Raw genomic sequence first — 24,899 nt, 5'->3', positions numbered from 1 at the left:
TAGACAAATTAGAGGATTGGGCCAAAAGAAATCTGATGAGGTTCAACAAGGACAAGTGCAGAGTCCTGCATTTAGGACGGAAGAATCCCATGCACCGCTACAGACTAGGGACAGAATGGCTCGGCAGCAGTTCTGCAGAAAAGGACCTAGGGGTTACAGTGGACGAGAAGCTGGATATGAGTCAACAGTGTGCCCTTGTTGCCAAGAAGGCCAATGGCATTTTGGGATTTATAAGTAGGGGTATTGCCATCAGATCGAGGGACGTGATCGTTCCCCTCTATTCGACACTGGTGAGGCCTCATCTGGAGTACTGTGTCCAGTTTTGGGCTCCACACTACAAGAAGGATGTGGAAAAATTGGAAAGTCCAGCGGAGGGCAACAAAAATGATTAGGGAACTGGAACACATGAGTTATGAGGAGAGGCTGAGGGAACTGGGGATGTTTAGTCTGCGGAAGAGAAGAATGAGGGGGCATTTGATAGCTGCTTTCAACTACCTGAAAGGGGGTTCCAAAGAGAATGGCTCTGGACTGGTCTCAGTGGTAGCAGATGACAGAACAAGGACTAATGGTCTCAAGTTGCAGTGGGGGAGATTTAGGTTGGATATTAGGAAAAAAGGGTGGTGAAACACTGGAATGCGTTACCTAGGGAGCTGGTGGAATCTCCTTCCTTTGAAGTTTTTAAGGTCAGGCTTGACAAAGCCCTGGCTGGGATGTTTTAATTGGGGATCGGTCCTGCTTTGAGCAGGGGGTTGGACTAGATGACCTCCTGTGGTCCCTTCCAACCCTAATATTCTATAATTCTATGATTCAGAGAATAGTAGGCAAATGGATGCAGTAGGTGTTGGGGCCTGTGGCTCTGGGAGAGTGCTGCCTCAGAAGCCACATTGGATGCATCAGCTTGTACTACAAATGAGCAGGGTGGTTCTAGGTGTACCACTGTGGGACCCTCAATGAAAGGAGCTTTGAATCACTAGAAAGAGAGCTGAGCCTCAGATGTCCAGGTAAACTTGGTGGGCATTTAGAAGAGGGCTATAAGGGGTGGTATGTGCCTCAAGAAGTCTGAGAAAGCACCGATAGAAGGTTGTGAAGCCTGTGAATCATGATACCTCTGACACTCCATGGGGGCACCCAGTCATGGATAATCTCTCTCTTTTGGGGATCTATTGGATACCCTCTGTGGAGAGGATGTACCTAGGAACACCAGGGAGGTCTGGTCAAATCATAGAATCATAGAATATCAGGGTTAGAAGGGACCTCAGAAGGTCATCTAGTCCAACCCTCTGTTCAAAGCAGGACCAATCCCCAACTAAATCATCCCAGCCAGGGCTTTGTCAAGCCTGACCTTAAAAACCTCAAAGGAAGGAGATTCCACCACCTCCCTAGGTAACCCATTCCAGTGTTTCACCACCCTCCTAGTGAAAAAGTTTTTCCTAATATCCAACCCAAACCTTCCCCACTGCAACTTGAGACCATTACTCCTCATTCTGTCATCTGCTACCACTGAGAACAGTCTAGATCCATTCTCTTTGGAACCCCCTTTCAGGTAGTTGAAAGCAGCTATCAAATGCCCCCTCATTCTTCTCTTCCGCAGACTAAACATCCCCAGTTCCCTCAGCCTCTCCTCATAACTCATGTGTTCCAGTCCCCTAATCATTTTTGTTGCCCTTCGCCGGACTCTTTCCAATTTTTCCACATCCTTCTTGTAGTGTGGGGCCCAAAACTGGACACAGTACTCCAGATGAGGCCTCACCAATGTCGAATAAAGGGGAACGATCACGTCCCTCGATCTGCTGGCAATACCCCTACTTATACATCCCAAAATGCCATTGGCCTTCTTGGCAACAAGGGCACACTGTTGACTCATATCCAGCTTCTTGTCCACTGTAGCCCCTAGGTCCTTTTCTGCAGAACTGCTGCCGAGCCATTCGGTCCCTAGTCTGTAGCGGTGCATGGGATTCTTTCATCCTAAATGCAGGACTCTGCACTTGTCCTTGTTGAACCTCATCAGATTTCTTTTGGCCCAATCCTCTAATTTGTCTAAGGCCCTCTGTATCCTATGCCTACCCTCCAGCATACCTACCTCTCCTCCCAGTTTAGTGTCCTCTGCAAACTTGCTGAGGGTGCAATCCACACCATCCTCCAGATGATTAATGAAGTTATTGAACAAAACCGGCCTGAGGACCGACCCTTGGGGCACTCCACTTGATACCGGCTGCCAACTAGACATGGAGCCATTGATCACTACCCGTTGAGCCCGACAATCTAGCCAACTTTCTATCCACCTTATCGTCCATTCATCCGATCCATACTTCTTTAACTTACTGGCAAGAATACTGTGGGAGACTGTGTCAAAAGCTTTGTTAAAGTCAAGGAACAACATGTCCACTGCTTTCCCCTCATCCACAGAGCCAGTTATCTCGTCATAGAAGGCAATTAGATTAGTCAGGCATGACTTGCCCTTGGTGAATCCATGCTGACTGTTCCTGATCACTTTCCTCTCCTCTAAGTGCTTCAGAATTGATTCCTTGAGGACCTGCTCCATGATTTTGAGTACGTCTCAGCTTTGGTGTACAGGACATGTTGCTGGAGCCTCTCTGGTATGGCCCAGATCATAGAATCCTAGAATAATAGAATATTAGGGTTAGAAGGGGCCTCAGGAGGTCATCTAGTCCAATCCCCTGCTCAAAGCAGGACCAACACCAACAAAATCATCCCAGCCAGGCTTTATCAAGCCAGGCCTTAAAAACCTGTAAGAATGGAGATTCCACAACCTCCCTAGGTAGCCCATTCCAGTGCTTCACCACCCTCCTAGTGAAATAGTTTCCTAATATCCAACCGAGACTTCCCCCACTGCAACTTAAGACCATTCTTATTCTTGTTCTGTCATCTGCCACCACTGAGAACAGCCGAGCTCCATCCTCTTTGGAACCGCCCCTTTAGGTAGTTGAAGGCTGCTATCAAATCCCCCCTTACTCTTCTCTTCTGCAGCCTAAATAACCCCAGGTCCCTCAGTGTCTCCTCTTAAGTCATGTTCCCCAGCCCCCTGATCATTTTTGTTGCCCTCCGCTGGACTCTCTCCAATTTGTCCACATCCCTTCTGTAGTGGTGGGACCAAAACAGGACGCAATACTCCAGGTGTAGCCTCACCAGTGCCAAATAGAGGGGAATAATCACTTCCCTCGATCTGCTGGCAATGCTCCTACTAATACAGCCCAATATGCCGTTAGCCTTCTTGGCAAGAAGGGCACACTCCTGACTCATATCCAGCTTCTCATCTACTGTAATCACCAGGTCCTTTTCTGTGAACTGCTGCTTAGCCAGTCAGTCCCCAGCCTGTAGCGGTGCATGGGATTCTTCCATCCTAAGTGCAGGACTCTGCACTTGTCCTTGTTGAACCTCGTCAGATTTCTTTTGGCCCAATCCTCCAATTTGTCTAGGTCGCTCTGGACCCTATCCCTACCCTCCATCATATCTACCTCTCCCACCAACTTAGTGTCAACTGCGAACTTGCTGAGGGTGGAATTCATCCCATCATCCAGGTCATTGATAAAGAAGTTGACCAAACCATCCCCAGGACCAACCCCTGGGGCACTCTGCTTGATACTGGCTGCCAACTAGACATTAAGCCATTGATCACTACCCATTAAGTCTGACAATCTAGCCAGCTTTCTATCTACCTTATAGTCCAGGGGTCAGCAACCTATGGCACACGTGCCAAAGGTGGCATGTGAGCTGATTTTCAGTGGCACTCACACTGCCCTGGTCCTGGCCACCAGCCTCAGGGCTCTGCTGCTGGCCTGGGGCACTGGCCACCAGCCCCCTGCCAGCCGGGGTTCCATCCGCCGGCCCCGCTTAGCCCGCTGCCGGTCCCAGCCACTGGTCCCGGGGGCTCCACGGCCGGCCTAGGGTCCCAGTCGCTGGCTCGGGGCTCTGCTCCTGGCCTCGGCCTGGCACTCTGCAGCTGCCCCCAGCTGTGGCCCACTGGCCCCGGTCTGGGGCAGTGAGGGGTGCAGACAGGGTGAAGAGGGGGTGCAGCTCAGCAACACCTCCCCCTTAAAAATTGTTTCAGCGCCACTAGGATATTTTTAAATCCTGATTTGATGCTTATATCAGGCCACGTGGAACAGCGCACTGCTTTTGACCTTGTGCATGCCCTCTGTCGCCCTTTTTTTCCCCACTGAGAGTTGAGGGAAACAATTGACAAAATCTCAGTTCCTAAGAAAGCAAAGTTAGATGTCCGTTCATTTCAGCCTTCTTGGACAGACACATTTGGATTTATCCAAGAGAAGGACTGTGCTGTTTGTGCTTTCTGTTGTGAAAGTGTTGTTTGTTGCACATCAAGTGTTCGACAACATTTTCAAACGAAGCATGAGAAAACCTTTCTTGATGAAGCAGACAAGACTGAATCGATCAAAAAGGCAGTAGCAGGATATGAGAAGCAAAGCAGTGTTTTTAAATGTTTAAGTGTAAGTAAAAATCAAGCTACAGAAGGAAGTTGCAAGATTGCACAGTGCATTGCAAAAAACAGAAAGCAGTTTACAGATGGGGAATATATAAAAGAAATTTTTCTCAGCAGTTTGGTTTTGTTCAATGATTTGCCAAATAAAGATACGATCGTATCTAGAATAAAAGAACTTCCTGTCTCTGCCAGAAGAGTTGAGAGACGCATAAGCGAAATGGCAGAAAACATTAACGAAAAGCAGACGACTGCATTCAAAGATACAGCAGTGTTTAGCATTGCAGTTTATGAGAGCATGGATATAAACGACATTCCATGTTTGGCAGTTGATGCAAGATATTGTGCTTCCGATGAAATCTAAGAGGAACTTTGTTGCCTAAAACCCGTGCATGGCACAACAAAGGGGGAAGATATAGCGGAAACTTTTGTAAACCATTTTGAAGAACAAGGAGTTGACAACAGAAAAATATTTTGTGTTCCATGGCTGGAAAACAGAAGGGATTTGTAACGTTACTTGAAGATCAAATTGGCCGCCTGATGGTCAAATTTCACTGTATCATCCATCAAGAAAACCTGTGTGCTAAAATTTCTAATTCAGAGCTTAATAATGTGATGAATATAGTGGTGTGAATTGTGAATTTCCTTGTTGCTCGATCTGCTTTGACTCAGACAGTTTCAAGCACAGCTAGAAGAGATGGGCAGTGCTTATAACAACAAGGAGTCTGGTGGCACCTTAAAGACTAACAGATTTATCTGGGTGTAAGCTTTCATGGGTAAAAAACTCACTTCATTCCACTTCACAGCAACATTCGGTGGCTAAGTCATGGCAAGGTTTTGATGCGCTTTGTAAACTGTTTTGATACAATCAAGGCCTTTTTGTTGGAAAAAGGACAAAACTACACCGAACTGGATGATGACAAATGGCTGTGTAAGCTCATGTTTCTAACTGACATCACCACTCACCTAACCGAACTCAACCTCTGTCTCCAGGGTGCAGGGCAAACGGTTCTGGATCTTTATGAAGCCTGGAAGGCATTTGTTGTTTAGCAGTTTTTTCTCGGGATATTCGAACTTCGACTTTCCACTACATCCAACACATAAAAGAGCTATCAACACGTTGCACTGTCAGTGTCAATGAGATTGGAATGTACACGCAAGAACTGGAATCAGAATTTTCTGACAGATTTAAAGATTTCCAGCGATTTGGCCCAGTGCTTTCTTTTCTAATTAAACCTGAAAAGTTCAATGAAAGCGACTTGGATTTGTCTGTATATCAGTGGATGGGTGTTGAAGATTTCGAAATGCAGCTCATTCAGTTAAAAAGCTCAGAATTGTGGGCATCAAAGTTTGGAGATCTGTGGAGTGCACTTGAACCTACCGAGAGAGATCATGAGGCCTCTATTCTGACCTGCTGGACGTCCCTGCCAGTGAAATTTAACTGTTTGAAGAAAATTGGTTTGAAATGCTTTCAGCATTTGGATCCACATACCGTATTTTCACACATGAAATCTGTCCTCCGTCCCTCTCAGAGCCAGTTAACAATTGATCACTCAGAAGCCTGTGTGCAGCTTAAAGTATCCAAATACGTGCCAGACATTGGAAAACTCAGCAAGGAAAAGCAAGGGCAAGGATCACATTAAACTGATAAGATCTGCATTTTAATTTAATTTTAAATGAAGCTTCTTAAATATTTTAAAAAGCTTATTTACTTTACATACATCAATAGTTTAGTTATATATTATAGACTTATAGAGAGAGACCTCCTAAAAATGTTAAAATGTATTACTGGCACGCGAAACCTTAAATTAGGGTGAATAAGTGAAGACTTGGTACACCACTTCTGAAAGGTTGCCGACCCCAGTTATAGTCCATTCATCCGATCCATACTTCTTTAACTTTCTGGCAGGAATACTGTGGAAGACCGTATCAAAAGCTTTGCTAAAGTCAAGATATATCACATCCACTGCTTCCCCCATATCCACAAAGCCACAGATGTGCTGGTCAGTCTGTTTTAGTCCTCTGAAAAGATGAGGATATCATCCAGGTAGGCTACCACTAGGCTCTTGGTCTAGAACAGGGGTGGGCAAACTTTTTGGCCTGAGGACCAAATCAGGTTTCCAAAATTGTTGAGGGCCAGGTAGGGGAGTCTGTGCCTCCCCAAATAACCAGGCATGGCCCGGCCCCCGCCCCCTATCCGACCCCCCCTGCTTCTTTCCCCCTGACAGCCCCCCCGGGACCCCTGCGCTATCCATCCCTCCCTGTCCCCAGACAGACCCTAGACCCCCCACCCCTGTCTGCCCGCCGCAACCCCATCCAACCCCTCCTCTCACTCCTGACTTCCCCCCTGGGACCCTTGCCCCATCCAACCACCCCTTCTCCCTGACCGCCCCCAGAACCCCTGCCCCTCATTGCCCCATCCAATCCCCCCTCCTTCCTGACTGTTCCCCGCCCTCTGACCGGCCCAACCCCTATCCACACCCCTGACCACCACCCCAAACTCCCCTGCCCTCTATCCAACTCCCCCTGCTCCCTGCCCCCTTACCATGCTGCCTGGAGCACCAGAGGCTGGCACTGCTACAGCCGCACCGCCCAGAGCACCAGGACAGGCAGCCGTGCCACCCAGCTGGAGCCAGCCACGCCACCGCGAGGCACAGAGCACCGGGTCTGGCAGCACAGCTGCAGAGCCGCAGCCTGGCAAGAGCTCGCAGCACCACCACCAGAGCATTGTGCCAGCGGTGCCGTGAGCTGAGGCTGCAGTGGAGGGGGAACAGCAGGGGAGGGGCTGGGGACTAGCCTCCCAGGCCAGGAGCTCTGGGGCTGGGCAGGAGGGTCCCACGGGCTGGATGTGGCCCGCGGGCCATAGTTTGTCTGCCTCTGGTCTAGAATATCCTTGAATATGTTGTTAATGAAGTGCTGAAATGTAGCTGGGGCATTAGGGAGGCCAAATGGCATGACTGAATATTCAAAGTGTCCATGGCATGTTTGGAAGGTTGTCTTCCACTTGTCCCTTGCTTGGATGTGTACTAAATTGTAGGCCCTTCAAAAATTCTGTTTGGTGAACACCTGAGCAGATCAGACGTGGTCCAACAGTTCCAGGATTAGTGGCAGAGGTTATCAGTCCCAAACCATCACTTGGTTTAGCGCTTGGTAGTCTAAACAGAGACTCATAGACCTTAAGGTCAGAAGAGATGATCATGATTATGTAGTCTGACCTCCTGTACTTTGCAGGCCAAAGAACCTCACCTACCCACTGCTGTAATAAACCCCTAACCTCTGGATGAGTTACCAAAGTCCTCAAATCATAGTTTAAAGACTACAAGTTACAGAGAATCCACCATTTACACTAGTTTAAACCTGCAAGTGACCCGTGCCCCATTTTGTGGAGGAAAGTGAAAAACCCTCAGGCTCTCTGCCAATCTGACCCAGGGAAAAATCCTTCCTGATCCCAAATATGGCAATCAGTTAGACCTTAAGCATGTGGGCAAGACCTATGAGCCAGATACCTGGGAAAGGGACCCATCTCTCTTCTTTACAGAAAGAACAGGAGCTCTGGCAGGAGATGTTGAGTGACAGTTGAATCCCTTAACAAGGTTCTCCTGGATATACCAACAGAGGACTATGAGTTCCAGCTCTGACATCGCAGAGATCCAGCCATATGGAACTTTGGCTCTGGGCTGCAAGTCTATAGGACAGTTACAGTCTCAATATGGGGGCTGTGCATCTGCATTTCTTTTTTCAAAGATGTTGGCATAGTCTTGATATTTTTTGGGAACATGGAGGGTCATCTCTGAGGAGCATATACTCTGGCTGATGGCTGAGGCATGGGGTCCAGACAATGCTTGGGTTGCTGTTGTCTGGCAGTGAGACCCAGGATCCAGGGATTTGTGGTCCACAGTGCACAGACAGACCTGCCTGCAGTACGTGGAAGAGAAGATAACCTTTTGGTCTCACCAACGGATGCGTGGATTGTGATGTGCCAGCCAGGTTATGCCAAAGATCAAAGGGAAATGAGGGGAATGAATTATACTGAACTGCAATACTTCTTGGTTCCTCTGTATCACACACAGCCTCTAGTCACAGTGACATGGTCTCCTGAGTCACTGGTCCTGAGGACAGGAGGGTCCCATCTATTGTCACCGCAAAACCAGGTGTGGTTTCTGTTGGGACAAGAATTCGCAGAGCCCAGGCCATCTCTGCATTCATGAAGCTGGCAGGAGCACCGAAGTCAATGATGGCCCACTGTGGGAGAATTCTCTGGGCCTTGTCTGGGATGTACAGCTGAACTGGCAGCTAGTGGTGTGGTGAGAGTCTTAGTAACCTGGGACAGGTCCCAGACAGGGTTTGGGGGGCATTCCAAGGGGTAGCTCTGAGGTTTTGCCTAGGTCTAGCCCGCCTATGGGGCCTGGGCTCATTTGTTCCTGACCCCTGCTGAGTAAGGGTTCTTAAGGGACTTGAAGCAAGTGTGCGGCGCACCTTACCATAGTAACAGAATAGATTGTTGAGAACGGTTCCGATGTGACAGTCAGCCACCTTTGGGTCAGGTCCACTTGCGTAGCCTCAGGATTCTGGTCTGGAGGTGTTGGAGTGGGACCGCTCTTCTCTCTTCACTCATGCAGACAGTTATCAATGTGAAGAATCAAGTCCATGAATGCAGTTAAGTCCGTGGCAGCCTTCACCTGAGCCAACACGTGTTTGATCTCTTCGCTCAGCCCTGCCCTGAACTGGCACAGCTGGGCTGCCTCATACAACTCTGTACATTCAGTAAGCTGAGGGAATCAAATGGCATATGTGGCGGCCGGCTCTGACCCTTGCTGGAGTTTCTGAATGGCAGCTGCAGCCGAGTGGGTGAGATGGAGCTTGTTAAGGATGGTAGAGAAGGCTCTTAGGAAGACAATTGCTTTGCTGCCCTGCTCCAGAAAGGGAGAGGCCCAGTCTAAGGCCTATCCCAACAGCAGTCTTATCACCATTCCCACCTTGGCCTGTTCAGCGGGGAAGGCCTGAGGGCAAAAGATGAAGAGGAAGTGGCACTGGTTCATGACACCTCTGAACTTCCGCTGGTCCCTGTCGAACCGTTCAGGCAAAGGCATGGTGGGGCCTTGTTCCGGGAACAGGCTCGTGCCCCAAGTTTGGAATGAAGCATTTCCCTCCTGCACATAGGTTACCTGGTCACGCCAGATTTGATTTTCTGACAACATCTGCGTCACTCGAGCACGTGGAGCCTGATTTTCTGCCTATATTTCAACAATCCACTCCGGCATATCCAGAGGCCCTTCGGCTCATCTGGGCACCGAAACGCCTTCTTCCCTCACCAGGGCATTGCATGGGCTGCGTTTAGATGGTCTGTGCAAGCTGTCAGAGCCAGGTCATGGGCCGCTGGCCTCACAGCGAGAGCCAGAGTCAGACATCAGGAATCAGAGTTGTGGGTCTCTGTGGGATCAGGAACAGAATCTGGAGTTGAGGCCAAGTCAGGAGTCAAGAGTCAGGGCCAGGAGGTAAAGGCGAGGTCACTAACCAGAAGTCAGAAGCAGGACACAAAGCCGAATCAGAAACTAGGTATCAGAGCCAGGAGGGAAAAGCCAGGGTCAGGAACCAGAATGAGGAAGCTAGGTCTGTAGCAGCAACTAGCTGGGGATCCACCTAGTTGCACAGACAAACTTCCTGTACCCTCCCCAGGCTTAAATAGTATGTCCAGGCCAATCAGCAACCAGGAATGTCATGTTAGTCAGCCCCTTGCCAAGTGCGTCCACTGCCACAGCTGTTAGGTGCTGGCGTGGAGATGGCTGCTGCCAAGGACTCTGCAATCCCATTTTCTTGACCTGCTGCTCCTTACAAGGGGTGAGGAGGAGACTTTTCCTAGGGGCAGGTTATCCCACCTTTTACCTTCCTCTCAAGCAGCCGCTTCTAGCCCTGTTGAAGACAGGACCTTGGCCTAGATGGACACTGGTCTGATTCAACCTGCCACACCCCAGATTCCTAGGCAGTCCCTCAAACTGTATCCTGTTTCCCTGGCTTGCCCTTGTCTGTCAAGGTTGTTTGTCAGAAATCACCCAGCCTTCTCCTCCTTTAGCTTTTTCACCTGGGGAATACTTGGGGCATAAGTGCTAGATGCCATTAATGATTCCACCGTATAAGCAAGTTGAGAGGGGGAAAATTGCTAAGTTAATTTTTAGATCTATACCCAGGGGGCTTGAACTCTCAGCCTTTATAGCAAGAGGGCAGCTGTATCCGGGCAAGGCCGCAACACTGAATAGCTCTGGTTGCTAATTAGCTACAGGAATCATGTCTGTTAGCCCACAACTACAACAGACAGAGCACTATGAGTACAGAATCATTCAAACATTGGTGGGGAGGAGGATAGCTCAGTGGTATGAGCATTGGCCTGCTAAACCCAGAGTTGTGAGTTCAATCCTTAAGGGGGCCATTTAGGGATCTGGGGCAAAAACTGGGGACTGGTCCTGCTTTGAGCAGTGGGTTGGACTAGATGACCTCCTGAGGTCCCTTCCAACCCTGATAGTCTATGATTCTATGAAACATTGTCCATAAAGATTGCAGAATTCAGGTCACACCTGTTCCCCTAGAGGCCATTTTGCAGAGGGGCTTCACTTCTTCAGCTAGAACTGAGAAGAAAAACATGAATTTCTTTCATCTCTGACGTGATGTGAGTGACTGACACTTGGCAGTGTCAGGGTAACATCAGCTGGGTTTGCAGGAGGTGGCAACAGGAGCTACTCACATGACACTGAAGAAGAAACAAATGTTCCAGATTCCACTTCTGTAGACTGGCCCGTCTAAGCTGGGCAGTGCTATTTGGGGATTTATTGTTGTTCAAATAGCATTTAAGTGAAATGTGTCCCTGTCTACCCTACCTGCACCTCCTGCCATCATGGAGACAAGTGAGAAACGCTGCCAGATCAGAACGCTGCAGTTCACCTGCACTTCACACTGGGGTGAATGACAGCTCCAAGGGCAGGTCAGTGGAGAATGGGGCCCTTTGTAGCAAATGCATCTTGGACTTTGTATAGAGAGGAAGGGCTGATCATACCTAGGGTCTTGGAGGAGCATGGACTGGAGCAGTTAGCCCAGGGCATTGTTTGCACCGCCGTGGCCATGCTGCTATTTGCAGCACGCTAACTCAGTCAAAGCTAGCATGTGTATGTCTCCCCAAGGTGGAGATTATCCCCCCAGCTCCAGTGTAGATGGTCCCTGAGCCTGCAGCAGACGGGAGCAACCAGGGCGTCGGAACAGAGCGGGGGCAGGAGGCCATGGCCCCACCACTTTTAAAACCTTTTTTTACCGGCCGTAAGGGGGCAGAGAGGAGTGAGCAGGGAGGAAGGGGCAGTGCAGGGGTGGGGCCACAGTTCGGGCAACAGTAGCCCCCCACACTTTTAGGAAGCTTCCCCTGCTACTGGGAGCAACCTATGACTGCAACCAAGCCACTGACACCTGGAATCAGCAGCCTGCAGACTCAATGTCCCCACTCTGTATCTGTGTGTTGGTGGGTCAAATGGGGGGGCAGATTCCACTTTGCCTGTAAGCACTCCTGTTTCCTCCCATGAGTAAGGGTCTCCTCCACCGCCCACATTCTCCCCACGCTCCCACTGGCTCAAATCCACTTGCTGTAGCCCCTGCTCTAGTTGGCTTCTGTCACTTCATGGCAAACCCCTGGACCCCAGTGGCTGTGAGCAATTGGGACCTAGATCTGGCCTGGCAGCAGGCAAGGGGCTCAGCTACCTCCTGCCTCCCGCAGTGCACGGAGCTGTTGGGGCCACAGCCCTACCTGAAGCAGGAGAAGATGCTGATGGCCAGGAGCAGAGCAGCCAGGGAGGCGGAGTAGCCGCAGGTATAAAGCACCTTCACAGTGGCAAAGTAGGCCCCCTGGAAGAGAAAGGCACAGCTGAGTCAGCAGGTCAGCTAGAGCATGGCCGCGCAACTGGGAGCACCCGACCCTCTGGACCCTCAGTGGGGTGGAAATGTGGGGTAGGGGAGGACATGCTGCTGACAGACTTTGGGTCCTGTGGTGTTCATGCCACCATCCATGAGGGCCCCAAGGGACCGACCCGCCCCCTAGACACCTCGGCATACTGCCCACCAGCCCTAGGGGACCAGGCCTGCCCCCTAGAGCCCACAGAAACCGCCCACCAGCCCCAGGGGACCCAGCCTGCTCCTTAGAGCCCCCGACAACCTGCCCACCAGCCCCAGGGGACCCGGCCTGCCCCAGAGAGACCCCGGCTAACCACCCACCGGACCCAGGGGACCCAGCCTACTCCCTAGAGCCCCCGACAACCTGCCCACCAGCCCCAGGGGACCCGGCCTGCCCCAGAGAGACCCCGGCTAACCACCCACCGGCCCCAGGGGACCCAGCCTACTCCCTAGAGCCCCCGACAACCTGCCCACCAGCCCCAGGGGACCCGGCCTGCCCCAGAGAGACCCCGGCTAGCCACCCACCGGCCCCAGGGGACCCAGCCTACTCCCTAGAGCCCCCGACAACCTGCCCACCAGCCCCAGGGGACCCGGCCTGCCCCAGAGAGACCCCGGCTAGCCACCCACCGGCCCCAGGGGACCCAGCCTACTCCCTAGAGCCCCCGACAACCTGCCCACCAGCCCCAGGGGACCCGGCCTGCCCCAGAGAGACCCCGGCTAGCCACCCACCGGCCCCAGGGGACCCAGCCTGCTCCTTAGAGCCCCTGACAACCTGCCCACCAGCCCCAGGGGACCCGGCCTGCCACAGAGAGACCCCGGCTAGCCACCCACCGGCCCCAGGGGACCCAGCCTGCTCCTTAGAGCCCCCGACAACCTGCCCACCAGCCCCAGGGGACCCGGCCTGCCCCAGAGAGACCCCGGCTAGCCACCCACCGGCCCCAGGGGACCCAGCCTACTCCCTAGAGCCCCCGACAACCTGCCCACCAGCCCCAGGGGACCCGGCCTGCCCCAGAGAGACCCCGGCTAGCCACCCACCGGCCCCAGGGGACCCAGCCTACTCCCTAGAGCCCCCGACAACCTGCCCACCAGCCCCAGGGGACCCAGCCTGCCCCAGTTAGTGGAGTTCAGTTTGGTTCTGATGTGGGCCCTCATCAGTGTTTAATTAAATCTAGGCTGGTTCATTTTTAAACAACTCTTCCATTAAGTGGCAAACCCCAGAGTCCCCTGCGCAGCCTTGCAATGGGGATACCAGCCCCCCTCCCACTCTCAAGCAGTGTCTTGCAATGGGGATACCAGCCCCCGTTCCACTCCCCAGCAGAGCCTTGCAATGGGGATACCAGCCCCCCTCCCACTCCCCAGCAGAGCCTTGCAATGGGGATACCAGCCCCCGCCCCACTCCCCAGCAGAGCCTTGCAATGGGGAGACCAGCCCCTGCCCCATTCCCTGGCACAGTCTTGCTGCACTTGCCTTGGCTTCTGTGTCCTTATTGCTGCCATCCAGCTCACAGGCGTAGTACGGAGGGCTGGGGCTGCTCCAGCCAGACTCTGTGCAGTTCTTGCGTATCAACACTGCATTGACAAAGTGAAGCTCTTACAAGGACCTCAACCCCCAACCTCCTTGCCAGCACCCCAGATCCTGCCCCAGCCCCCAACCCTCTGCCCCAGCTCCCAGGCTGCACTGTAGTGTTTCTGTTCTAAGGGGCTCCAATGTCAGTTTCTGGTTCTCAGCCATGCCCTGAGGCTTGAAGCTGGGGGCCCCATCCTGGATGCCTGGCGCTGACAACCCTGCTGTAACTGGAGAAGAGGGATGTGGAGGGGACTCGACGCCACTCATGCCAGGTCCCAGACCACTCAGCACTGGCCTAACCCTGCTCCAGCTGGTGGCACTGGGAGCAGTAAAGCCAGTGCCGAGAGCTTTTGGGAATCCCACCCAGCACAAAGAACTAGATTGGAGGTCATCACACAGCCCTCCGTGTACTGTCTATGGATTAGCCCCAACATACATCATATCACATATATACATCCCAAAGATCATGTCATCACAGCCTCAGTTGCTGGTAAGATTCTCAGCAAGTCTCCGTCTCAGGTGACCTGTCCCAGGCCTACACTATGACCCAAGGCAAATGTTTATCAAAGCCCCAGAGCATTAGTAAATTATACTTATTTGCCCCTGTGGCCGGTCAGTTTTCTTTGTGCTCTGACAATGCTGAAATGAGTGCACTCAGAACCTAGCTTGGCTGCAGTCAAAGCCCAATAAGGGACTCCTGCTTTGCTACCAGGAAAGAACAGCTTCGAAATAATAATAATATCCGGTTCATATCTAGCACTTGTCAGCAGTAGATCTCACAGCACTTTGCCAAGGAGGTCACCATCATTATCCTCATTTTACAGACGGGGAAACTGAGGCACAGAGCAGGGACATGATTCACCTAGCAGCAGAGCCAGGAATAGAACTCAAGCTTGCTGTGTCCCAGGCCAAAATTCCCTCCACTACGCCCCACTGCTGCCTACAGGTAACTATTTTAAGGTGCATGCCCAGGGCACTACTGCCCATCAGTGCAGCTGCCCAGAGCCAGAAAGCCACACTGCACATGTCAGGAGATATGTGCATTGCACCAGGCTGAGAGCATTGCACTGCTCTCTGGTGGCCTTTACATCAGACCTTCCTGCCCCCAACTCACTGTGATGATGGTATTTGGAATGACCTCCTTCTGCCCTGGCCCCTGCCCCTTTAAGGCGGGCTGGAATTTGAGAGGGCTGCCCAGAAAGGTGCGGGGAACTAGGCTGGCACTGCCAGGGCCCAGCGCAACTGGCAGCCTCTCCACTGTCCACTGCAAGTGTCCAGCTACTAACGGCGCACAGCACCCTAGAGTGTTCAGGGCTAGAGTGTGCACGAATTTACTCCAAGGGGTGATTCAATCCCATGACAAAAAGAAAAGGAGTACTTGTGGCACCTTAGAGACTAACCAATTTATTTGAGCATGAGCTTTCGGGAGCGACAGCTCACTTCATCGGATGCATACTGTGGAAACTGCAGAAGACATTATATACACACAGAGACCGTGAAACAATACCTCCTCCCACCCCACTGTCCTGCTGGTAATAGCTTATCTAAAGTGATCATCAAGTTGGGCCATTTCCAGCACAAATTCAGGTTTTCTCACCCTCCGCCCCCCCCACACAAACTCACTCTCCTGCTGGTAATAGCTCATCCAAAGTGACAACTCTCTTCACAATGTGTATGATAATCAAGGTGGGCCATTTCCTGCACAAATCCAGGTTCTCTCACCCCCTCACCCCCCTCCAAAAACCACACACACAAACTCACTCTCCTGCTGGTAATAGCTTATCCAAAGTGACCACTCTCCCTACAATGTGTATGATAATCAAGGTGGGCCATTTCCTGCACAAATCCAGGTTCTCTCACCCCCTCACCCCCCTCCAAAAACCACACACACAAACTCACTCTCCTGCTGGTAATAGCTTATCCAAGGTGACCACTCTCCCTACAATGTGCATGATAATCAAGGTGGGCCATTTCCAGCACAAATCCAGGCTTTCTCACACCCCCCCCCCCCCCAGAAACACACACACACACACAAACTCACTCTCCTGCTGGCAATAGCTCATCCAAACTGACCACTCTCTAAGTTTAAATCCAAGTTTAACCAGAACGTCTGGTGTGGGGGGGGGGTGAGAAAACCTGGATTTGTTGCTGGAAATGATCCACCTTGATTATCATACACATTGTGAAGAGAGTTGTCACTTTGGATGAGCTATTACCAGCAGGAGAGTGAGTTTGTGTGGGGGGGGCGGAGGGTGAGAAAACCTGGATTTGTGCTGGAAATGGCCCAACTTGATGATCACTTTAGATAAGCTATTACCAGCAGGACAGTGGGGTGGGAGGAGGTATTGTTTCATGGTCTCTGTGTGTATATAATGTCTTCTGCAGTTTCCACGGTATGCATCCGATGAAGTGAGCTGTAGCTCACGAAAGCTCATGCTCAAATGAATTGGTTAGTCTCTAAGGTGCCACAAGTACTCCTTTTCTTTTTGCGAAGACAGACTAACACAGCTGTTTCTCTGAATCCCATGACAGCCTCTGCTGACCCTGTTATAAGCCTGGTGCCCTCTCTCTCTCTCTGACTCTGTCCAGAAGGGTCACTTCACCTGCAGGCAGACAGAGGGACTACCCATGGGAGAAGCCCTCTCCTTCTCTAGGGCAGCCCCTGTGAGTGGGCTGCTGGGTGGCTAGACAACCCCTTTCCAGGTATCAGCATTGGGAAAGGCCTGGCTAGTTAGGGGGCTGGCAGGATTAGAGATCCCACTTCTTCTTCCAGCCCAGGAAAAGAGGGGTGCTGGAGAAAAAGACAGGGGTGCATGTGCAGCTGCAGAGGCTCAGGGCTGGGGGACTGGTGCCAGAAGCAGCCTGTGGGCCTGCTCTACATGGCACCGCAAGCCAGAATCTGCCAGAGCCTAAAGGGGAGGAGGCACCTGACTGTTGGATGGGTGACAGATGCTGAAGGGGCACTCAGGCTGTGTCTCTGTTGAATAAGGGGTGGGGTGATTCCTGAGACGCTGCCCTCCCCAAGAGCCATAGGAGCAGCCTCCGCTAGAACTGAGCAAATCACTGACTGAAATGTTTCATTCAATCAGAAACTGAAATGGCCAAAGCGAAGCTTTTCGGCTTTTCAAAAATATTCTCCCTTTTTTGTCTATTCACTGAATTCCTCCCGAATTTGGGAAAAGTTTCAGAGTCCCGTGAAATGCATTTTTGTGCAAATTTACTATTTGCTGAAAACGATTCACCCCCCAGCTCTAGTCTCCATTCCCAGCAAGAGGTGGGAGTGAGGAACCAGCTACCCGAGCACAGAGCCCCCAGCGCGGTGGCTTTGAGGGATACCGGCCCCTTTACTAGAGGGCTGTGGGATCCCAGCACTACACCTTGAGATTTCTTGAATACTTGAAGGATCTCTTGACAGGTCACTGCTTGGGACTGGCCAACTGACACCGCCGGCCAGCAGCTGACGCCATCCCACTCCCTCAGGCAGCCTGGGAGAACCAAGAACAACGTTAGCGTTGGGGGTGGAAATGAGCAAGTCACCAGGTGGCATCTGGAGAGTGTAGCCATCATTTGGTGGGCACCAGGGCAAGTCACCCCCAAAAAAGAAAGGGGTCTCCTCATCAGTTGACACCCCATGGCCTCCCTCATCAGAACTCAGCACCCCCACCTGCAGAGAGGTTACCCAACCACACCTCCCTTCTCCCCAGTCCTGGGTCAACTCACTGCAGTCAGTAAAGGAGAAATTTCACACCAGATCCTCAGTTAGGTGTTAGAAATAAAAACATTACTGCGTCAACATGCTGTCGTTCAAAGTGAAAGCCAAAGGCAGGTGAGGCTGCAGCAGCCTCAGAATCTGGATGGTGCCTGCCCATCTCTGCGAGCGGGGGTGCAGTTGCTCTATAAGAAGAGAGCAGCTGCACTGAAGCAAGCTAGTCTTTAAAGATTTGATCCCCCTGGCTCCTTCCTCATCTGTGCAACCCCCTGTGGGAATTAGGATGCACGCAGCGCAGGGGGTGTGCAGCAGACTGGGTCATTCACCTATGCAATGAGGATTACTAGCTCCATAGGAAGCCAGACAAAATACAGATCCCCTAAAGCCAATGTGAATACATTCTGCTCAAAGGATCAGTCATTTCTTTTCTTGAAGTCTGACAACAGCTGGATCGGCTAAGTCAGGGTCATGCAGCCCTTGGCAATCACCCAATAGCCCACCCAGTGCAATAGACAAGTATTGTTATCCCCCATCATACCAATGGAGGCACTGAGACCCAGCAGTTAAGTGACTGTCCTAACAACTCAGTGGCAGAGCCAGGACTAGAACTGAGGAGTTTGTACCTGCCACTGTTACGTGTATTCTGCTAGACCATAGCTCTGGAGTGGAAAACAGCTTCCTGTTTGCAAAGGGAAGGCAAGTCATACAGTCAAATAGGGTTCCCTCCCAACAGCTAAGCTACAAGATTCCTCCAAGATCACATTCACTTTCCTATAGGTCCTCTGTGTTGGTTGGGTTTGGTCCCATTTGATTGGCACTAAGAATAATTCTGTCCTACTTGTTTGATACCATGGTTCCCACTGACAATGTGTTGTGTCTCATGCTCTTTACACCAGATAAATAATGCGAAGAAATCACAGTGTACAGCTGGGTTCCACATAGCCATATGTACCAGAGCTCTGTGAAAAGCAAAGTCTCTGTCCTGGGAGAAACTCTGATATTTAAACAGTTTTTTGGTCCCAGATCAGGGCAAAAATGAAACAGTAAAACTTTCCATGGAACAAATTGCTCAGAAAAATTTAAATTCATAAATGACAAAAAAATTGTTGTATGCAGTATAGTTGTAGTTGTGTCAGTCCCCAGATATTAGGGAGATACAAGGTGGGTGAGGTCACATCTTTTATTGGACCAACTTCCATTGGTGAGAGGGACAAGCTTTCAGCCACGCAGAGCTCTTCTTGGGGTTTGGGACTGGAAAAGCATTACAGCATCCCAGCATTACAGTTTATGGCTTATTACAACAATCTGTAACCCACTAACCCCCTCTTTTTGTCCTAGGTCTGCAGAGGTGTTAATGGACCACTCTACCTTGAATGGGCCCTTACAATGTCTGCTAACTACTTATGCTAAACAATCTGTTCCACCTTGCATTTAGCTGTAACACTCTGAGTACCTTTCCCAGACTTGAAGAAGGACTCTGTGTGGCTCAAAAGTTTGTCTCTCTCACCAACTGGTTGGTCCAATACAAGATACTACCTCACCCACCTTGTCTGTCTAAAATTTTTTGTTACAAGTCAGTTCAACATTAAACTGCATCTGTTTGATATATTGCAGTTAGTCATATGGTCCCCGCTCCCTGGCCAGACTACATCCCCCATGATGCACCAAAGTTATGGGACTCCCATGATGCACTTCTGTCACTTTATCAGAGGGGAGACTTTGGTGCATCATGGGAGATGTAGTCCAGACAAGAAGCCCAAACTACTACTCCCATGAGGTAGCGTGACAGCTCATGCAGACAGATTAATATCAAACTGGCTCAAAACTAAATGGTTTGATTTAGTTCAACAAATTGAAATGTTTCAATTTGGGCCAACCTAAACCAAAATGGTATATTTGGATTTTGCCAAAGGAAAATCAAAAAAGTTCAGCAAAACTGAAATTTTTCTGAAGAAAATTTTGATTTTGTGAAAACTGTATTTTCCATCAAAAAATCATTTTGATGGAAAATTTATGACCAGGTCTAATCATAACAATAATAATAATACCTAGCACTTATCTAGCACGTTTCATTAGTAGCCCTCAAAGTGCTTCATAAAGGAGGTATCATTATCCTAAGCCAACTCTCGTGTTTACAAACCCTACGCAAACATGGCAGGCCTAGCTACCTAGAGCAGCAGGATGCAACTGGTTTCCGGAGGCTTCTAAAATCCACAGAACACTGTGAGCACCACAAGAGGGCTCACAATCTATTTAAAGTGATATTACCCTATTCCTATACATGTGTGTTGCCCAACCTTATTACACAGGAAAGCCTCATAAATCTAAGCATAACCTTGTGTTATGCATACATGTAGCAAACAGATTCTACATACTTTAATACTTAAAGTCACCTGTATTGATATCTATTTTAAGTTCCGCTTATTTCATCTGTATTTAGATAGACAATACTGTACAGAGAAACAACCTATTTACACACTTGTGTAAACTAAAATGTAAACTTGATGAAAAAATGCTAATGAATCAGCTGTTAGTATATTGTGTTGAAGCAGGCTGTAAGCCTTATGAAATGGTTTGGTAGGCCATGTAGGCCTTGTAAGGTCTCTTGTAAGTTATCATTACAAAGCTTATAATCTACTGAATATATTCATCCTATTTGTATGAATGTATCATTCTTGTATCCGAAACTAGAAATATAAAGACAGGTTTCAGAGGAACAGCCGTGTTAGTCTGTATTCGCAAAAAGAAAAGGAGTACTTGTGGCACCTTAGAGACTAACCAATTTATTTGAGCATGAGCTTTCGTGAACATCTCATATTCTCTGTGTATATATAAAGTCTGCTGCAGTTTCCACGGTATGCATCTGATGAAGTGAGCTGTAGCTCACGAAAGCTCATGCTCAAATAAATTGGTTAGTCTCTAAGGTGCCACAAATACTCCTTTTCTTTTCACCCTCCTAGTGAAAAAGTTTTTCCTAATATCCAACCTAAACCTCCCCCACTGCAACTTGAGACTATTACTCCTTGTCCTGTCCTCTTCTACCACTGAGAATAGTCTAGAACCATCCTCTCTGGAACCACCTCTCAGGTAGTTGAAAGCAGCTATCAAATCCCCCCTCATTCTTCTCTTCTGCAGACTAAACAATCCCAGTTCCCTCAGCCTCTCCTCATAAGTCATGTGTTCCAGACCCCTAATCATTTTTGTTGCCCTTCGCTGGACTCTTTCCAATTTATCCACATCCTTCTTGTAGTGTGGGGCCCAAAACTGGACACAGTACTCCAGATGAGGCCTCACCAACGTCGAATAGAGGGGGACGATCACATCCCTCGATCTGCTCGCTGTGCCCCTACTTATACATCCCAAAATGCCATTGGCCTTCTTGGCAACAAGGGCACACTGCTGACTCATATCCAGCTTCTCGTCCACTGTCACCCCTAGGTCCTTTTCCGCAGAACTGCTGCCTAGCCATTCGGTCCCTAGTCTCTAGCTGTGCATTGGGTTCTTCCGTCCTAAGTGCAGGACCCTGCACTTACCCTTATTGAATCTCATCAGATTTCTTTTGGCCCAATCCTCCAATTTGTCTAGGTCCCTCTGTATCCTATCCCTGCCCTCCAGCGTATCAACCACTCCTCCCAGTTTAGTATCATCCGCAAATTTGCTGAGAGTGCAATCCACACCATCCTCCAGATCATTTATGAAGATATTGAACAAAACCAGCCCCAGGACCGACCCCTGGGGCACTCCACTTGATACCGGCTGCCAACTAGACATGGAGCCATTGATCACTACCCGTTGAGCCCGACAATCTAGCCAACTTTCTACCCACCTTATAGTGCATTCATCCAGCCCGTACTTCTTTAACTTGCTGACAAGAATACTGTGGGAGACCGTGTCAAAAGCTTTGCTAAAGTCAAGATACAATACATCCCCTGCTTTCCCTTCATCCACAGAACCAGTAATCTCATCATAGAAGGCGATTAGATTAGTCAGGCATGACCTTCCCTTGGTGAATCTATGCTGACTGTTCCTGATCACTTTCCTCTCATGTAAGTGCTTCAGGATTGATTCTTTGAGGACCTGCTCCATGATTGTTCCGGGGACTGAAGTGAGGCTGACTGGCCTGTAGTTCCCAGGATCCTCCTTCTTCCCTTTTTTAAAGATTGGCACTACATTAGCCTTTTTCCAGTCATCCGGGACTTCCCCCGTTCGCCACGAGTTTTCAAAGATAATGGCCAATGGCTCTGCAATCACAGCCACCAGTTCCTTCAGCACTCTCGGATGCAACTCGTCCGGCCCCATGGACTTGTGCACGTCCAGCTTTTCTAAATAGTCCCTAACCACCTCTTTCTCCACAGGGGGCTGGCCATCTATTCCCCATGTTGTGATGCCCAGCGCAGCAGTCTGGGAGCTGACCTTGTTCGTGAAGACAGAGGCAAAAAAAGCAAGGAGTACATTAGCTTTTTCCACATCCTCTGTCACTAGGTTGCCTCCCTCATTCAGTAAGGGGCCCACACTTTCCTTGGCTTTCTTCTTGTTGCCAACATACCTGAAGAAACTCTTCTTGTTACTCTTAACATCTCTCGCTAGCTGCAGCTCCAGGTGCAATTTGGCCCTCCTAATTTCATTCCTACATGCCCGAGCAATATTTTTATACTCTTCCCTGGTCATATGTCCAACCTTCCACTTCTTGTAAGCTTCTTTTTTATGCTTAAGATCCGCTAGGATTTCACCGTTAAGCCAAGCTGGTCGCCTGCCATATTTACTATTCTTTCGACACATCGGGATGGTTTGTCCTTGTAACCTCAACAGGGATTCCTTGAAATACAGCCAGCTCTCCTGGACTCCTTTCACCTTCATGTTAGTCCCCCAGGGGATCCTACCCATCCGTTCCCTGAGGGAGTCGAAGTCTGCTTTCCTGAAGTCCAGGGTCCGTATCCTGCTGCTTACCTTTCTTCCCTGTGTCAGGATCCTGAACTCAACCAACTCATGGTCACTGCCTCCCAGATTCCCATCCACTTTTCCTTCCCCTACTAATTCTTCCCGGTTTGTGAGCAGCAGGTCAAGAAAAGCTCTCCCCCTAGTTGGCTCCTCTAGCACTTGCGCCAGGAAATTGTCCCCTACGCTTTCCAAAAACTTCCTGGATTGTCTATGCACCGCTGTATTGCTCTCCCAGCAGATATCAGGAAAATTAAAGTCACCCATGAGAACCAGGGCATGAGATCTAGTAGCTTCCGCGAGCTGCCGGAAGAAAGCCTCATCCACCTCATCCCCCTGGTCCGGTGGTCTATAGCAGACTCCCACCACTACATCACTCCTGTGGGTGTCTGCTATAGACCACCGGACCAGGGGGATGAGGTGGATGAGGCTTTAGAAGGCCCAGTCATGTGGAATCCCTCGCTTGTCACCTAAGATGCCTGCTGGAACTAACAAGGATTGTACCAGGGGAAAGGATTGGGCCCAGACTACCAAGGAGTCTAGTCTGTGAAAGAAGCTTATTGGAACATTTCTGAGGGTGATATTTACCTGTATTCACAAAAAGAAAAGGAGTACTTGTGGCACCTTAGAGACTAACCAATTTATTTGAGCATGAGCTTTCGTGAGCTACAGCTCACTTCATCGGATGCATACCATGGAAACTGCAGCAGACTTTATATATACACAGAGAATATGAAACAATACCTCCTCCCACCCCACTGTCCTGCTGGTAATAGCTTATCTAAAGTGATCATCAGGTGGGCCATTTCCAGCACAAATCCAGGTTTTCTCACCCTCCACCCCCCCACACAAATTCACTCTCCTGCTGGTGCTAGCCCATCCAAAGTGACAACTCTTTACATAATCAAGTCGGGCTATTTCCTGCACAAATCCAGGTTTTCTCACATCCCCCCCACCCCCATACACACACAAACTCACTCTCCTGCTGGTAATAGCTCATCCAAACTGACCACTCTCCAAGTTTAAATCCAAGTTAAACCAGAACATCTGGGGGGGGGGGGTAGGAAAAAACAAGAGGAAACAGGCTACCTTGCATAATGACTTAGCCACTCCCAGTCTCTATTTAAGCCTAAATTAATAGTATCCAATTTGCAAATGAATTCCAATTCAGCAGTTTCTCGCTGGAGTCTGGATTTGAAGTTTTTTTTGTTTTAAGATAGCGACCTTCATGTCTGTGATTGCGTGACCAGAGAGATTGAAGTGTTCTCTGACTGGTTTATGAATGTTATAATTCTTGACATCTGATTTGTGTCCATTTATTCTTTTACGTAGAGACTGTCCAGTTTGACCAATGTACATGGCAGAGGGGCATTGCTGGCACATGATGGCATATATCACATTGGTGGATGTGCAGGTGAACGAGCCTCTGATAGTGTGGCTGATGTTATTAGGCCCTGTGATGGTGTCCCCTGAATAGATATGTGGGCACAATTGGCAACGGGCTTTGTTGCAAGGATAAGTTCCTGGGTTAGTGGTTCTGTTGTGTGGTATGTGGTTGTTGGTGAGTATTTGCTTCAGGTTGCGGGGATGTCTGTAGGCAAGGACTGGCCTGTCTCCCAAGACTTGTGAGAGTGTTGGGTCATCCTTTAGGATAGGTTGTAGATACTTAATAATGCGTTGGAGGAGTTTTAGTTGGGGGCTGAAGGTGACTGCTAGTGGCGTTCTGTTATTTTCTTTGTTAGGCCTGTCCTGTAGTAGGTAACTTCTGGGAACTCTTCTGGCTCTATCAATCTGTTTCTTTACTTCTGCAGGTGGGTATTGTAGTTGTAAGAAAGCTTGACAGAGATCTTGTAGGTGTTTGTCTCTGTCTGAGGGGTTGGAGCAAATGCGGTTGTATCGCAGAGCTTGGCTGTAGACGATGGATCGTGTGGTGTGGTCAGGGTGAAAGCTGGAGGCATGCAGGTAGGAATAGCGGTCAGTAGGTTTCCGGTATAGGGTGGTGTTTATGTGACCATTGTTTATTAGCACTGTAGTGTCCAGGAAGTGGATCTCTGGGGTGGACAGGACCAGGCTGAGGTTGGTGGTGGGATGGAAATTGTTGAAATCATGGTGGAATTCCTCAAGGGCTTCTTTTCCATGGGTCCAGATGATGAAGATGTCATCAATATAGCGCAAGTAGAGTAGGGGCTTTAGGGGACGAGAGCTGAGGAAGCGTTGTTCTAAATCAGCCATAAAAATGTTGGCATACTGTGGGGCCATGCGGGTACCCATAGCAGTGCCGCTGATCTGAAGGTATACATTGTCCCCAAA

General features: G+C 49.8%; 1 protein-coding gene across 1 annotated transcript in view; it reads right to left on the bottom strand.

Moving 5' to 3' along the window:
- The window catches only part of LOC125626854 (vasoactive intestinal polypeptide receptor 1-like), a 73,517-nt gene that overhangs the window by 24,440 nt on the left and 24,178 nt on the right, over positions 1 to 24,899 (bottom strand). The window contains exons 3-5 of the mRNA XM_075123548.1: positions 17,323 to 17,430; positions 13,847 to 13,947; positions 12,237 to 12,334 (exon numbers count right to left, since the gene is read on the bottom strand). Of these exons, the coding sequence (XP_074979649.1) occupies positions 12,237 to 12,334; positions 13,847 to 13,947; positions 17,323 to 17,430 (307 nt within the window). The remainder of the gene's footprint in view (positions 1 to 12,236; positions 12,335 to 13,846; positions 13,948 to 17,322; positions 17,431 to 24,899) is intronic.

The sequence above is a fragment of the Caretta caretta genome, chromosome 27 (genome assembly GCF_965140235.1).
Source record: "Caretta caretta isolate rCarCar2 chromosome 27, rCarCar1.hap1, whole genome shotgun sequence".
Classification (NCBI taxonomy): domain Eukaryota; kingdom Metazoa; phylum Chordata; order Testudines; family Cheloniidae; genus Caretta; species Caretta caretta.
Note: the sequence above shows the minus strand (reverse complement) of the source record. Positions and strands in the feature narration are given on the sequence as shown.